We start from the raw sequence: 17,007 nt of genomic DNA on the forward strand, positions 1-17,007 counted from the left end.
ACATTTCCAGGTCTTCTAATAGTTTTTCTTTACACATGAAATAGTATTTTATTAGAGTTCTGTGACCCTTGTAATATAGAAACACATTGGACTTGTTTTGGGTTTTTTTTTTTAAACTAATTCTTAAGTTTTTGTTTCCTTTTTTTCTAACTTCAATTCCAATAAATGGATAAGAATGTATTAGAAAGAACTTAGAGTAGAGTAGTGGAATATACTTGGATGCTTACTAATTGGCAATGAAAATTAAATGAGATAATCAACACAGGCACACACACATAAAAGCCTATAGTCCTTATTACCTCATTACAATCCTATGCAATAAATGTTAAAATCCTTTTTGTAGATGAGACTGTTTTGTCTTCCAGAGGTTACTTTCCAGCAGAGTTTCTTTCAAAGCTGTGCCCCAAACCTAGGTCTGTCTTAACTTTGGAGCCCAGTTATGGTCAGTGTGTTCAGTTACAAGGCTACATACAGAACAGTTCTGTGCCGCACCATTTGAATAATGTGTGGGGTGAGTGGTTCTTCTGGAGATTTATTATATGGCAGCTCTGAGCCCTCACTGCTTCCTAAGTAGATTTATGAGTAAATCGGGGCTGGGGATATGGCCTAGTGGCAAGAGTGCCTGCCTCATATACATGAGGCCCTGGGTTCGATTCCCCAGCACCACATATACAGAAAATGGCCAGAAGTGGCGCTGTGGCTCAAGTGGCAGAGTGCCAGCCTTGAGCAAAAAGAAGCCAGGGACAGTGCTCAGGCCCTGAGTCCAAGGCACAGGACTGGCAAAAAAAAAAAAAAGAAAGAAAAGAAATGATGGTTTTTTTTGTTTGTTTTTACATAGATAAAACTATAACCATTCAGATTTCCTGGTTTTGTTGTTTAGCCAAAATTTAAAGAATATCTGGTTAGGATCCAAATTGGATCAATCCATGGTGCTTTGGCTTCTACTCTTTACATTTTTTAATTTTTTTTGGTAAATGTGTATTTAATATATGCTCTGTATCAGTTGCTCTCCAAAGCTCAAAGATATAAATATAATTTGAAAAACAGTCTGCCTAGTCTCTAAAACAACTTGTAATAGTTGTAAACTTGTTTGCTAAATAATTATGACAGCCTGAGTGGATAAAACTGTCCAGGAAGGGTAAGGTCTACCTGTTACTGTTAAGGAGGTAACAGAAGTTAAGATTGGCTTTAAAGAGGCTGGGGATATAGTCTAGTGGCAAGAGTGCTTGCCTCGTATACATGAAGGCCTGGGTTCGATTCCCCAGTACCACATATACAGAAAATGGCCAGAAGTGGCGCTGTGACTCAAGTGGCAGAGTGCTAGCCTTGAGCAAAAAGAAGCCAGGGACAGTGCTCAGGCCCTGAGTCCAAGGCCCAGGAATGGCAAAAAAAAAAAAAGATTGGCTTTAAAGAATATGCAGGAGAAGGAGGCCTTTCTGGGAAAGGGAATGGTGTACGCAAAGTATGGTCAATGCGAAGTAATGATGCTTCCTGGGAAAGTGGAATAGTTTGATGTGACTGGAAAGGGAGGTTGAGCAATGTTGTGAAAACGCTTACAAGGTATCTAGACAGTTACGCTTTATCCTGTGGGCATTGAGGAGTCATGGAAGGCTTTAAAATAAGTCAAGCTTAGTCACAACTAATATTGCATATATCCCTTGAATAGCTATTGCAAGAGCAAAGGGGAAAAAGAATGCAGCGAAACTACTAACTTTGTAGAGGCTTATGGAAGATGAAAGCAGTATATTTGAAATTTATAACTATTCAGGCAGACAGAAGGGAAAAATGCATAAACTGGGCAAAATCAGTAGGAATGAGAAGAGTTAAGAATGACTGGTTCTTTGGCCATGGAATGGGTAGTAGTGCAGTTACACTGGTAAGTGAAGAAAAGAAGGGGAGGAGCAGTCAGTGAGTTAAGGTTAGGACAGCGTATACTTGGAGTGTACAATTGAAACAGTCTGTCCATAGACAGTTAGGGAAGGGGTTGTTGATACAGATTTGGGACAGATACCATGTGGTGGGACCTGTAAAAATGAAGTTCATTCCAAAGCCAGAATCATAGGTGGACATCTTTCAAAGGCCATATAAGAAAGAGGGGAGAGGGATGCTAGGGTAGTAAAGGAAAGAAAGGAAAGAAAGAACAGGTTGCTCTTAGTTTTCTTATTTTTAGATACCATATATTTTCTATTTTATTTTGTCAACTTCATTGAGGAAAAATTTGCACATAGTAAATGCAATTCTTTTAGGTCATACGGTCCTGTCAGTTAGATCTAAGCTCTTATCTGTCACCATGGCCAAGATAGAAAATACTTTGCATCACTCCAGATAATCCCATTGTGCCTCCTTTTAATCCTCTATTCCTCTTTCCAAGTCCCTGAGAACCAGTGATGAGACCTATATGATGTATTATGTAGTTTTGCCTTCTTTATATGTCATTTAAATAGAATGATGAGCCAGGCACTAGTGGCTCATGCCTGTAATCCTAGCTATTCTGGAAGCAGAGGAAAAAAGTCTGTGAGACTCTTATCTCTAATTAACCACCAGAAAAATCAAAAGTGGTTCTGTGTGTCAAAGTGCCTTGAGCAATAAGAACTCAGGGACAGCACCCAGGCTCCAAATTCAAGCCCCACTACTGACAAAATGAAAAATGGACTCATGCAGTATATGGCCTTTTGTATCTGATTTCCCTTATATAGACTAATGCTTTTGAGATTCGTCTGTGTTATTATGTGTATTAGTAGCTCCTTTTTATTGCTAAGTAGTATTTTATTTTATATATGGCAATTTGTTTATACATTCACCAATTGCTAATCATTTTCATTATATTCAATTTTGGGCTGCTAAGAACAATACCGCTTCATTGGCAAATGAGTCTTTGTATGGCCATATGTTTTTATTTTTCTTATCTTATTTACCCCTGATAAGTATCTAGAAATGAGTCATATGGTAAATGTATATTTAACTTTTTAAAACTGTCTTTAAATTGGTTAATGTGACTGCATCATTTTGGATTTCCATGAGAGTCACCAGTTGCTTTGAATCTTTGCCAGCCCTAATAGTCAGGGAGTTTTTTTGTTTGTTTTTTGGCTATTCTTATACTGTACCTTCCTATTATAGTTTCAGTTTCTCTATTAGCTAATGATGTTGAGTTGCTGTCCATGTGCTTATTTGCCACTTATATATATATCTTTTTTGGTGAAATACCCATTTTTTAAATTGATAGCTGCTTTAATTTTTTTAATAGTGGTATTGGAATTTGAACTCAGGGCTTCATGCTTGCTAGGCAGGTACTGTACAACTGAACTATCCATGCCTATACCTTAATTGTTTCTTACTGTTGATTTATGGAAGCTCTTTATACATTCTGATGTAAGTCTCTCATCAGAAAGATGATTTGCATGTATTTTCTCTGGGTCTGTGGCTAGTCTTTTCATTCTCAGACTTTTTTTTTTTTTTTTAAACAAAAGTCAGTGCTTCTTGCATGCCAGGCAAGTGCTACACTGAGCAACAACCCCAACCCAGCCCCTCATGTTTGGAAATGCAAGCCTTCAAGAAGACTCCAGGCCCAACTTCTGTTTATAGAAGTTCATTATTTGGTAAAATAACTGTCAAGAAACCTTGAAAACTGCTCACTTTTTCAGCCTTTATCAGAGGTAGGCAACTTCTAAAAGTAAATTTGGTGAACAATTTATGTAAGTCCTAGTAGTGATTCTAAATTGTATTGTATTGCATGTAAAATTTTCATGATATTTTTTTCTAATGTAAATTTTTTTTTTTTTTTTTTTTGGCCAGTCCTGGGGCTTGGACTCAGGGCCTGAGCACTGTCCCTGGCTTCGTTTTGCTCAAGGCTAGCAATCTGCCACTTGAGCCACAGCGCCACTTCTGGCCGTTTTCTGTATATGTGGTGCTGGGGAATTGAACCCAGTGCCTCATGTATAAGAGGCAAGCACTCTTGCCACTAGGCCATATCCCCAGCCCTCTAATGTAAATTTTTAGGGTCCATGCAGAGTTTCTCTTCTCCTCTCCCCCGTGGCTTTGTACTTAATAGACAGGTGCTTTACCACTTGAGCCATGCCTGAGCCCGTTTTGCCCTTATTTTTCAGATAAGGTCTCCCACTTTTTGCCTGCTGCTAGCATTGAACCCTAAACTTCCTGAACCTAACCTGCCAAACCAGAAAGAGGTTTTTCTTAAATGAAGCAAAGGGATTTTCATTTGGAAAAAGTACCAGAGATAAATTTGATGCCTACACAGAGTCTTAGAAAAAGATATGACATAAACATTTTATTTCCAGGTTTTAATCTATGGCAGTGTTTCATAATTCTGACTGTGTATTAGATTCATCTGTGGCATAAAAAATGCATATGCCAGTCTGCCTGGTCTCTGAGACTGATTTAGTTTTCAGAATAGAAGGCGAAGGACAAAGGGGCAAACGTACATTTAAAATTAAAATCTCCCTGTGAAATTTCTGTTGCATAGTCAGGGTTAAAACCCAGTAATTGAAGATTGTTTCTCAGCATGCAGTTAAGAAGCCAGAATCATCACCATCTCACAGGAACTTTTTAGAAATGCAAACTATCAGGTTCTACCTCAGATTTATAGAACTGGAAACTGAAGAACACCCCAGTCTGTTTCAGCAAGCTCTCCAGATGGTTCTGATGCATGCCAAACATTGAGACTTTTGCTGAATGTCTTCCAGCTAGACAGAGACAAAATTGACTGCCTTAAGAAATTGATTTAATTATATGTATTATAATGTCACAGGTAGTAATTTTGGAATTGGATTGAATGTTTGTAAAAGGTTTAACATGATAACTGTTGAGGACTGTACTTTAAGTAATTATCTAAGGCATTTGTTTAGTTGTTATTTTTAAACCACTTAAACTCAATAATGTTTCTGGGTGCCAGTGGCTCATGCCAGTAATCCTAGCTACTTAGGAGGCTTAGATTTGAAGATCATAGTTCAAAGCCAGCCCAGGCAGGAAAATCTGTGAGACTCTTGATCTCTAGTTTAACCACCAAAAGCCAAAAGTGGAGCTCAAGTAGTAGAGTGCTAGCCTTAAGTGAAAAAGCAAAGGGACAGAGCCCAGGCCCTGAATTAAAGCCTCAGCACCAGCACCCCCCCAAAAAAAATCAGCAGTTATGTATGTGTACATTACATTTTTCTACACTTCATAAGGAAGAGTTAAGGGAACTGAATTCAGTTCTTATGTTTACAAAATTTACAAACTAGAGAAGAATGAAAGGCAGACTTTTATAAACACAAAAGGCAAATGTGAACATGTTTTCAGGGTTAGTTATATTTCTATGATTGGTGAATATATTATAACATGTCAGCCAAAGTTGGGTTTACTTATGTCATATGCTGTTGATCAAAATAGCACTTCATCTATAAAAATAGCTTTCTTTGTATTTTGCTTCCATATGCAGTTAATTGTTTAAACCTGGAGTCTGGTAGATTCTCTGTTTTTAGGAAACTAACTCTCCTATGTTATTACTTGTTACTCTTGGAAAATAGTTTTGGTTCAGTTAAGCTATCCTATTTACTCTAGGTGATAAAGAATTTCTCTGCCTTTGACAGATTGAGAGATAAATTGGAACTAAACACCAGTTTGTTTTTTAGGTACTCTAAAACTTTGTAAACCAGAACATCTGAAAAGAGAAATTGAGTTGCACTTTAGAAGCATAGAATCAGATTTAACATAGAATTAAAGTTATTCAACATACTAGTAGTTGAGTTAACAATAACGTCTAACATATATTTAAATGCACAAAAACAAAAGCCTTATTTCTATGACAAGAGTAGTTGAAATGTTAGAATTTTCTTAGGAAGATGTCAGCAAAATAGAAATTAGACTGTCAGAATTTACAGTCCAAGAGACTTGACTTTATAGTCACAAAAGCTTAAAATAATAGTTATTAAATTGGATCCTTTAGTAGTAGCCCAGAGTAGTACCTCTGATATTGGAATTTTACTGATATCGCTCCTTCTCAATGTGCCAGTTTCACAGTCCCACCCACTTAAGCTTTCTGAAAGCCTCCTTAAGCCCCATGTGCTTTTTTACTCATTAATTTTATTTTATTGGTGGGGTGAGGACAGTCTTGCTCTCAGCCTAGGCTAGCCTGTAAAACCGTAAAACCCAGACTGTCCTCAAATTTGTGCCTGTCCTATCTCAGCCTTCTGGTATTACAGGAATCATGCTCAGTATGACTTCTTTTTCTAAATTGATTCTTTTGTTAATTTTTCTATTTTCCCCTCCCTTCTTCCCTTCCTTCTTTCCTCCCTTCTTTTCTTCTTCCCTTCTTTGCTTCTTTCCTTTCCTTGCTGGTTCCTGGGCTTGAACTCAGAGCTTTGTACTCACCAAGGCTTGTTTGCTCAAAGTTTATGTTACTGAGCCACACCATCAATTCATTGCTTTTGTTGGCCAGTTGAACATGGAGTCTTGACGACTTTTCTGCCCTAGCTGGCTTTATACCATGATCCTCTATATCTCAGTTTCTGGAATAGCTTGGATTACAAATATGAGTCACCAGAACCCAGTTTATTTTTCTTTTTCTTTTTTTTTTTTTTGCCAGTTCTGGGCCTTGGACTCAGGGCCTGAGCACTGCCCCTGGCCTCTTTTTGCTCAAGGCTAGTACTCTGCCACTTGAGCCACAGCACCACTTCTGGCCGTTTTCTATATATGTGGTGCTTGGGAATCGAACCTAGGGCTTCATGTATACGAGGCAAGCACTCTTGCCACTAGGCCATATTCCCAGCCCCAGTTTATTTTTCTAGTATTTCTTGAATAAGCATTTAGGGACATTACTAACTGGGTTTTTGTCATGTGCTTTTTTTCAGCAGTGGGCAGTTTTCACTTGATTTTGCACTTATTTACTTCCTTTTCCTATCAACTAATACACTATCATAATTCCATAAAAATATTTGAAATTATTGAAATAAGTACATTTGTTCCTTAAGACTATTATTTCATGTATTTTCTCAGCTTTATTCATGTATATCAAAACATTAAAAGATAGGAGACTACTTGTAACAGGAACTATGAAACACTTGGGAGAGTGTACTACCTCATAGGTATGTTTCTGTTCATAATTTTGAAAGCAAGTGCATTTTTCCCTGAAGTGTAAAGTGCAAAGGTATTTCTCTTAAAAAATATGATTTCTCGACAGACATAGAAAATGACAAATATTTCAGTTGTTACCAGTTTGTGACACTTGTGGAAAATGTTACCAACACTGGCCAGCAGGTTTCACACGTATTTCTGGGCATTTGTTTCAAATTCATTATGTACTTTTTAATGCAAAACTATGAATTAAGATCGCAGATGCAGTCCTTATTATTGATTCTAATTTTTTTAGCGTTTAGAAGATACTTTAGTAACAAAGGAAATGCTGGTACTTGTCTTCAGAAACTGGCCCCTCACATTACTGATTGCTTGTATTTGTGACTCTCAGATTGTAGGGAATGGAAGTGAGCAGCAGCTGCAAAAAGAGCTAGCAGATGTGCTGATGGATCCGCCCATGGACGACCCGCCAGGGGACAAGGAGCTTGTGGAAAGGTCACAACTGGATGGCGAAGGAGATGGGCCTCTTTCTAATCAACTCTCAGCTTCATCCACCATTAACCCTGTGCCATTGGTTGGGCTCCAAAAACCTGAGATGAGCTTGCCTGTGAAACCTGGACAAGGAGGTTAGGATTGCTGCATTCCTTGCGTAATTGAAGGTTATTGTTTTTAATATTTCAGTGTCTGCCATGTGATTTGACTCAGAACAAGATAGGAATTATCTTGAATTATCTAAATTCTCTGGAAATCTCAGATTCTACAGCTAGGGAAATGATATATATATATATACATATACATATACATATATATACACATACATATATATACATACATACGTACGTACGTGTGTGTGCATATATCATTCTGATTTCCCTTTTAACTATATCAGTTACACCAAATAAAGAGTGGTAGATGACACTGAGAAGGAATTATCTTGAATTATCTAAATTCTCTGGAAATCTCAGATTCTACATCTAGGGAAATTATATATATATATATACATATATATACACATACATATATATATACATACATACGTACGTACGTACGTGTGTGTGCATATATCATTCTGATTTCCCTTTTAACTATATCAGTTACACCAAAGAAAGAGTGGTAGATGACACTGAGAAGGGAGTCTTCCCCAACACCCCACTTAAAAGAGTTTTCCAAGCCTAGCATCAGTGGCGCACATCTGTAATCTTAGCTATTTAGGAGGCTGAGATCTGAGGATCATGGTTCAAAGCCAGACTGGGCAGGAAAGGCCATGAGACTCTTATTTTCAATTAACCACACAAATCATAGTGGAGCTATGGCTCAAGTGGTAGAGTGCCAACCTTAAGCTAAAAAGCTCAGGGACAGCACTTAGTCCCTGAGTCTTGAATTCAGGGTTTTGACCCAGGACTGACAACAACAAAAGTTTTCCAGGAAAGAATGAATTCGAATGCAATGTTGGAGAAATGGAGAGATGATGCTTGGTGAATACATGTTTGTACTAGGCCTTCGTAACTCTGTACAAGTAATTGCCACTGTGGAGAAGGGAGAGTACAAAACTGGACAGAAAAGCATAGTAAGAGAGAGAGAGAAAGAAAGAGCTAATTGTAAGCCTCATTTGAAAGAATAAGGTGCTAAGGAGGTAATAGCAAGGATATTAAGAGAAAACAGTACGGTGGCTAAGACGATAAATTAGAGAAAGAATTGTAACTGCAGGTTCAGAAAGAAGACAGGATTGTTGAGAATACTCAAAACACTACATGTGTATTTCACTTGAATTTACATTAGAAAGTCCAGCTGAAAGAAATAAAAAAGTGAATCAGCTCTGAATCTCAGGTGACCTTTGGGATTTGGAGTTAACTAATCACCTAACATTTTTGTTGTTACTCTAGTGTGGACCCTCTGGTTTCTGTGGGAAGGTTTCCTGAGCCTAAATGTTACTTGAGGATTTTTATTTGCTTTTTATATCAAGACAAAAGAATGAGAAGAATCACCTCTGTATTACTTGTTTCTTTCAGATTCGGAAGCATCAAGTCCTTTCACACCAGTGGCTGATGAGGATAGTGTGGTTTTCAGTAAACTAACCTATTTAGGCTGTGCCTCAGTAAATGCTCCAAGAAGTGAAGTGGAGGCCCTAAGAATGATGTCAATCTTAAGAAGTCAGTGTCAGATTTCACTGGACGTGACCCTCTCAGTGCCGAACGTATCTGAAGGAACTGTGAGGTGAGACAGACTATCCTCTTGATGGTATTCACATTGGATCGCTAATCTGTTTTACAAAGAAGCTTTGGGCAGCAAAATTCAGAATTATTCATTCAAGGCTTTATTAAGTTTCCAAGGATTGTTACCCTCATGAAAAATAGGATACTCACCGGCTGCCAGTGGCTCGCGCCTGTAATTCTAGTTACTCAGAAGGCTGAGATCTGAGAAAGCCAGCATGGGCAGGAAAGTCCAGGAATCCTGATTTCCAATTAACCTCTCTCAATCCCCCCACCCCCACCCCAAAATAAAGCCCAAAGAGAAGCTGTAGCTCAAGAGGTAGACAGCTAGCTGTGAGCAAAAAGCCAAGAGATAGTATCTAGGCCTTGTGTTTATACCCAGGACCAATACCAACCAACCAACAAAAAAAAAGCCCAGGGAAACTCATTTGTTCTTGTTATATATGCTTTCTATACCCCAATCCGGTATAACACATTAGAGATTTCATTTGGGGGTAATTTACTATATTGACCATGAGAGTCTATCCAGAGTAAAAGTACTACTAGCTCATCACATTATTTCAAAATAAAATTCCAGACTGAGTTTTGAAATTACGAAAAGTCTATTGGTGTCAACCACTGGTGGCTTACCCTATAACCTTAACTACTCAAGAGGCTCAGATCTAAGGATCACAGTCAAAGTCAGACCAGGCAAGAAAGTCCATGAGATTCTTTTCTTCACTCAACCAGCAAAACTGGAAGTAGAGCTGTGGCTCAAGTGGTAGAGCACTAGCCTTGAGCAGAAAAAGCTAAGTGACAGCACTTAATCTCTAAGTTCAAGCCCTAGTGACAGTACACAAAAAAGCAACAATAACCAACAAAACCTATTGGTAAATATTGGCTCTTCCAGTACAGCTACTTAATTTTGAAGAAAACTAATACCCAGAGAAGGGCTATTGTTTGGTTGCTTATTGATATTTTTTATACAGATCTCCTTGCTTCCTCCAATCATGAAACTATATATGTAATTATGTGATTTGTAACATAAGTAATCCACATGACTAATTAAAATTTAAGACTAATTAAAGATGAGTCTTGGCCTGTATGACCTATGTTGTTAGAAAGATGTCTTGAGTTCTAATATGTATATAAGTTGGTAAGTGTTCTACTCTTTTTATCTTTTTTTCCATTCTTTTTGTCAAAGTGATGTACAGAGGGGTTACAGTTTCATATGTAAGGTAGTGAGTACATTTCTTATCCAACTTGTTACCTCCTCCCTCATTTTTCTTTGTATCTTTTTTTTTTTTATCTGAACAGACTCTTAGATCCTCAGACAAACATGGAAATTGCAAATTACCCTATCTACAAAATCCTCTTCTGTGTCAGAGGGCATGATGGGACACCTGAGAGTGACTGTTTTGCTTTCACTGAAAGTCATTACAATGCAGAACTCTTCAGAATACATGTCTTCCGGTGTGAAATACAAGAAGCTGTGAGTCCTTAAGAGAAAAATTTCACCCTGCCCCCATGGCTGCTGGGAGTGTCAGAGGAGAGCAGATTGATATTTCTTGATTGGATTAGATCTGCATCCTCATTCCAGAGTGCCTTTTGCCTACTATTCTTGCAGACCTAAACTTGTTAGGACTATTTTTTACTATTAAAAGAAAGTATGTTCAGAAAGTTCCTAACATTTAGTAAGTAATTTTTCACTTGTATTTTTAATGCATGTTTATGTTTTAAACCCCACTTTGGTGATTTTGTTCCTCACTTTAGGGACTTAAGAATTAGTTAGATAATTTGCTAAAATAAATAAAGATGTTTACTCCTCAAGTAGGTATCCTTCCAGCCTTAATAAAACTATTGCATGTCTTAATGGTAACAGTCCATTTCCTAATCTGTCTGGTTGTAGGTAAGCCGGATACTTTATAGTTTTGCCACTGCCTTCCGCCGGTCTGCCAAGCAGACCCCACTTTCAGCCCCTGCTGCACCGCAGACTCCTGACAGTGACATCTTTACCTTCTCTGTGTCTTTAGAAATAAAAGAAGATGATGGGAAAGGGTACTTTAGGTAGGAATCTTATTTATTCATTTTATTGAGTTTATGAGTTGTTATGCAATCTATGGTTCAAGAGAAAGTGTTGTCAGTTTATATACCTTTATATATATGCACCTTATATACCTTTAATACCTTGGAGCAATTACTTGTGTGAGAAATGAATATAAGCAAATTCACAGCAGCAAGATTTGAAGTATAAAGCATTAAAAAAAAGTCTTGTAGAGGACACGTTGCTCCCTTATTTTAGTCAAATTGAAAGTAGCTGCCTGAATGCTGGTAAGCATTTTGGCCAGTATGTCCACTGGAATTGTAGCTACTCTGTTCCCTTGTTTTATTTGTTAGTTGGTTTTTATGTAGACTTCTTTAAGCTTTTGACATGAAGTATTTCATTGAACAGAGTTGAAGACGTCTGAGGGCTTTGATGTCTAGCCTTCTGTATAGATTTAGAAATAGGTAGTTATTTTAAGTAAAATGATAATTCTTTGAGATGTGTGAACTCTGGAATAAAAATCAAAATGTAGATTTAATTATTACTATTATTAGCAATAGTTCCTCTTCCAAATTTCTTTACATCTTCTGGCGGTAGTTTCCTAATTATTGAATGCAGTGGCTGCACTCTAAAATCCTTCTGAGTTTTATGGTTGCAAATGACTGTCCTTATATAGGTCATATCATAAAATCGGTGCTCAAAACCAATACTTTTATATACAGGTCTCTTTCTTTATGACTACTTTATGAAATGGTTAAAATGAAACTAAAATTATAAATAATCTAATAATTACTTTAAAATTAGAAAATACAGTTGACTGCTTCAATTAAGAATATTAGTAATGCCTGGTGTCCCTTTCTATTGTAATTGGCATGCCCTCTGGTGGTCAATTTGGGTACTGTAGAGCTTCAGCTTTTATTTAAGAACTAAAGTAGACATTATGTTCTGCTTTCATATTACTTGTATTCTTTTTTCTTTGTTCTATTTTCTTTTTTTTTTTTGAAATATTGGGGTTTCAACTTAAACTTGTGTACTTGCTAGACAGTACTATACCACTTGAACCACTCATTCAGCTCTTCTTGTTCAGGTTATTTTTGAGATAGGGTCTTTTTACCTAGGCTGGCCTGAATATCGATCTTCCCATTTATGATTCCTAGTACAGCTAGGATAACAGGCATACCACCACATCCAGCTTTTTCTGTTGAGATGAGGCCTTGCACTAGCTAGCCTGGAACTTCTTTGGATCTCAGCCTCCCATATAGCTTTTATGACAGGTATGACCATCAGTGCCAACTCATCAGCTACATTTTTTGTTGTTTCAGTATTGGGAACTCGACTTCTGACTTAGCCTTTGTGTTTGAGGCTAGTATTCTACCACTTGAGGCATACCTTCACTTCTGGCTTTTTGCTGGTTAATTGTAGATAAAAATCTCAGAGACTTCCTGCCTGGGCTGGCCTTGAGTCAGGATCTTCAGATCTCAGCCTGAGTAGCTAGATTACAGACATAAGCCTCCAGTACCTGGCTTAGCTACTTTTATTTTTCTCTTTTTGGATGCTGGTCCTAGGGTTTGAGCTCAGGGCTTGGGTATGGCCCCTGTACTTCTTTTGCTCAAGGGTAGCCACAGCTCACTTCGGGATTTTTGGAAGTTTTTTGGAGATAAGAGTCTCTCAGGCTTTCCTGTCTGAACTGTCTTCAAATCCTTGCAGCATCCTAAGTAGCTAGGATTACAGGATTGAGCTACCAGTACCTGACTAATCTATTTTCTTTTTCTTTTTTAATGGGGCTTGAACTCAAGGCTTCAGCACTGACCCTGAGCTTTTTTGCTCAAGGCAAGCACTGTACCACTTTGAGCCACAGCTCCACTTCTAGTTTTTTGGTGATTCATTGAAGATAAGAGTCTCACAGATTTACCTGGGCTGGCTTTGAACCGCAATCCTTGGATCTCAGCCTTCTGGGTAGTTAGGATTACAGCCATGAGCCACCAGTCCCCAACTTAAGCTACGTTCTTAAAGCAGCACTGTGAGGTATTCTTGTCAATGGGGAAAGGAAATTTCAGTTTACATAGCTTTTAATATTTTCCTTTCTAGGAAAATATATTTTTTCCCTTTATTAAAGGCTATATTTTTCCCTTTATTAAAGATGCTTATGTAACTCCTGTTTCTAAATTCTAATTATGAATAGGAAAGATGTATTGGAAACACTTGGATAATTTGTCTCACTTCTGAGGTCAGGCTTATTCAAATAAATGACCATAAATATCCCTATCCAATTAGTGACTTACCAATTAAGTGTTATTACAGCCTTGGATAGTCAAATTTGCTTTTCACATATTTTTTAGGGTATTTGTTCTCTTTTTGTTATGTAGTTTTACAGAATTTGTAATTTATAGTAAGTTCCACTGTGTTAACCCAATCTAGTGATGAAATCTTTGAAAAACATGCCTTGTCAGATTTTACCATCAGGAATTTAGTATTGACATATACTTCAGCATCCACAGACCAGGCTATCTACTGATACTTGAAAATTGATTTGTCTGTCTTAGGAATTAACTTTCTGTCAACCACAAATATTAAGTCTGGCATGCCAAAGTTGTCTTTGAACACATTAGTTATCTCTAGACTTCTTTATTAAGATTCTTCGATATTTTCCAATCTAAGTGTTATATAATATTCTTGACTGGGTTAGTATGTAAATACAGATGGGTTTTAAACTAGTTTTTCAGTTACTTTTAGCTTGAGTAGGTACTTGGAGCTCTCATTTAGCTTTTGTTTTTGTTTTTTACTTTTTTGTTGGTAATGGGGTTGAACTCAATGCCTGAGCGCTGTCCCTGAACTCTACCACTTAAGCCAAGTACACTTCTGGTTTTCTGGTGGTTTTATTGGAGATAAGAGTCTCATAGAGTTTCCTGCCTGGGTTGGCGTTGAAGTGAAATGCTCAGATCCCAGCCTCCTGAGGAGTTAGGATTGCAGGTGTGTGCCACCCCAGCAAATCTCCTCCTCCTCCTCTTCACCCCAGCAAATCTCCTCTCCTCCTCTTCACCCAGCAAATCTCCTCCTCCTCCTCCTCCTCCTCCTCCTCCTCCTCCTCCTCCTCCTCCTCCTCCTCCTCCTCCTCCTCCTCCTCCTCCTCCTCCTCCTCCTCCTCCTCCTCCTCCTCCTCCTCCCTCCTCCTCCTCCTCCTCCTCCTCCTCCTCCTCCTCCTCCTCCTCCTCCTCCTCCTCCTCCTCCTCCTCCTCCTCCTCCTCCTCCTCCTCCTCCTCCTCCTCCTCCTCCTCCTCCTCCTCCTCCCCTCCTCCTCCTCCTCCTCCTCCTCCTCCTCCTCCTCCTCCTCCTCCTCCCCTCCTCCCCTCCTCCTCCTCCTCCTCCTCCTCCTCCTCCTCCTCCTCCTCCTCCTCCTCCTCCTCCTCCTCCTCTCCTCCTCCTCCTCCTCCTCCTCCTCCTCCTCCTCCTCCTCCTCCTCCCCACTCCTCCTCCCTCCTCCTCCTCCTCCTCCCTCCTCCTCCCTCCCCCCCTCCCTCCTCCTCCTCCCTCCTCCCCCCCCCCCCTCCTCCTCCTCCTCCTCCTCCTCCCTCCCCCCCCCCTCCTTCTTTTTTGTAAGTCGTGGGGCTTGACCTTGGCCTGGACGCTGTCTCTGAACTTTTCTGCTCAAGGCTAGTGCTCTGCCACTTTGAGCCACAGTGCCACTTCCTCATCTAGCCATTTATTTTATCTATCTTTGGTTCTACTGCTATTATGTAAAATTTGCCACAAATAAAATACAATTTAGATGTACTGTAAATTGAATAAATACAAGCAACTGTTTGTGTTTGAGAATGAAGGAGTTAGATGGTGTGAGAAATGAAGGCATTATTTTGATAAACTGGTCTTTTAAGAGCATTTTTTTATAAACTAGTGACCACTAACATAAGTGGTATGTTACAATGGATGATAATTAATATTGGTATAATAAATATGCCATAACTTAAAGCCAGACTTTTTTATTGTTAGAAAAATAGTTTATCAGAGCTAGGAGTATGGACTAGTGGCAAGAGTGCTTGCCTCGTATTCATGAAGCCCTGGGTTTGATTCCCCAGCACCACATAATATAGAAAACAGCCAGAAGTGGCGCTGTGGTTCAAGTGGCAGAGTGCTAGCCTTGAGCAAAAAGAATCCAGGGACAGTGCTCAGGCCCTGAGTCCAAGGCCAAGGACTGGCAAAAAAGGCAACAACAACAACAAAGAAAATAGTTTATCATTGGCCATAACCCCCTCATTTCTGTTATGTTTTAAAGATAACTTGTTTTGGAATTTAAAGCATTTATAATTAAGTATCTTTTTTTCATTAAACATTTAAACAAATAAGGCAGTAATATTTGCAAAATTTAGTGACCAACCAGGCATTGTAATCCTAACTATTCAGGAGGCTGAGATCTGAAAATTGCACTTTGAAGCCAAGCCAGGCAGGAAACTCCATGAGACTCTTTATTTCCAATAAACCACTCAGAAAAAGCAGGAAGTGGCGCTTTGGCTCAAGTGGTAGAGTGCTGCTAGCCTTGAGCAAAAAGCTCAGGATCACTGCCCAGGCCCAGAGTTCAAGCTCCAGGACTGGCAAAAAGGGGGGGGGGGGAAGAGAAAGAAAAGTTCAGGGACCAACTATAAAGGAAAGAATATTAACTTTAAGAAAATCATGTATACCAGATGGCATGCTAGGTAGTTTATATTTATTTAGTTTTTATAGCAATAAAACAAAAAACTAAAGCAGTATTTTAAAAAGCCTATGAGTGGGTTTGTGGTTTGTTTTTGTTTTTGCTTTCTTTCCCCTTACAATTATAAATGCTTTAGTATATTGCCTAGAGTGGTGCTGATATTTTTACATCAGGAGTCAAATGATGATTTTTTTTTGGTTTTGGTAATATTTGAAAATTAGGTATAAACAACAATCAGAAATTTGAGGGATTTTGCTTAAAAATTATTTTCATATATGAAAGGAAAATACTTCATAAATTTAATGCAACATGTTCACCTATAGTGCTGTTCCCAAAGATAAGGACAGACAATGCTTTAAACTACGCCAAGGAATTGATAAGAAGATTGTCATCTATGTGCAACAAACAACTAATAAAGAACTTGCCATTGAAAGGTAAGCATATTTAGTAAGTTCAACTTAGCTTGAATATAAATTGTGTTGCTTATCATTTTGGCTATCCACTGTACTTCAGAATACATTTATAAAGTCTTCTGACATCTAGGGAAATCTTTTGCTTATTGTAGTTGAATGCTTTATTACTTTGAAATAACTCCCATACCAGGAAATGGAAACAAGAGTTTTTTTCTTTGTTATTGTTTTTGTTTTCTTTTTGTCTAGTTTGTTCATTTATCTGCTTTTGGGAGGAAGACAAGGGAGGGACACAAAAAATGTAGGGACAAGGGGGTGAACAAATGCAGCAGTGGTGCTCACTAAACACTATGTTGGAAATAAACTTTTGTAGGTGGAGACAGGACGGAAAGCTACAAATAAGTGAGGGAAGGGATGACATTGTCCAAAAAGAAATGTACTCATTGCTGACTTATGTGACTGTAACTCCTCTGCACGTCACCTTTATAATACCAATGGAAAAAATTTTTAAAAGAAATAACTCCCATAAATCTTCAGCTATTATGTCAATATCAGTAATGTGGTAATAATAGAAAACAGTTAAAGAAGATTATGATTTTAAACAACACTGTTTGATGA

At 38.3% G+C, this 17,007-nt stretch overlaps 1 protein-coding gene across 5 annotated transcripts in view; it reads left to right on the top strand.

Annotated features, from left to right (window-relative positions):
* Positions 1–17,007, top strand: part of Rabgap1 (RAB GTPase activating protein 1) — a 136,774-nt gene that overhangs the window by 35,290 nt on the left and 84,477 nt on the right. For 4 of the 5 annotated variants that reach the window (XM_048341908.1, XM_048341917.1, XM_048341935.1 and 1 more), the window contains 5 exons: positions 7,454–7,688; positions 9,072–9,276; positions 10,569–10,743; positions 11,161–11,318; positions 16,303–16,413. In XM_048341908.1, coding sequence (XP_048197865.1) covers positions 7,454–7,688; positions 9,072–9,276; positions 10,569–10,743; positions 11,161–11,318; positions 16,303–16,413 — 884 coding nt within the window. Of the gene's footprint in view, positions 1–7,453; positions 7,722–9,071; positions 9,277–10,568; positions 10,744–11,160; positions 11,319–16,302; positions 16,414–17,007 lie in introns of those variants that run through there. The other variant, XM_048341944.1, reaches the window with a different exon arrangement.

The sequence above is a fragment of the Perognathus longimembris genome, chromosome 1 (genome assembly GCF_023159225.1).
Source record: "Perognathus longimembris pacificus isolate PPM17 chromosome 1, ASM2315922v1, whole genome shotgun sequence".
Lineage (NCBI taxonomy): Eukaryota > Metazoa > Chordata > Mammalia > Rodentia > Heteromyidae > Perognathus > Perognathus longimembris.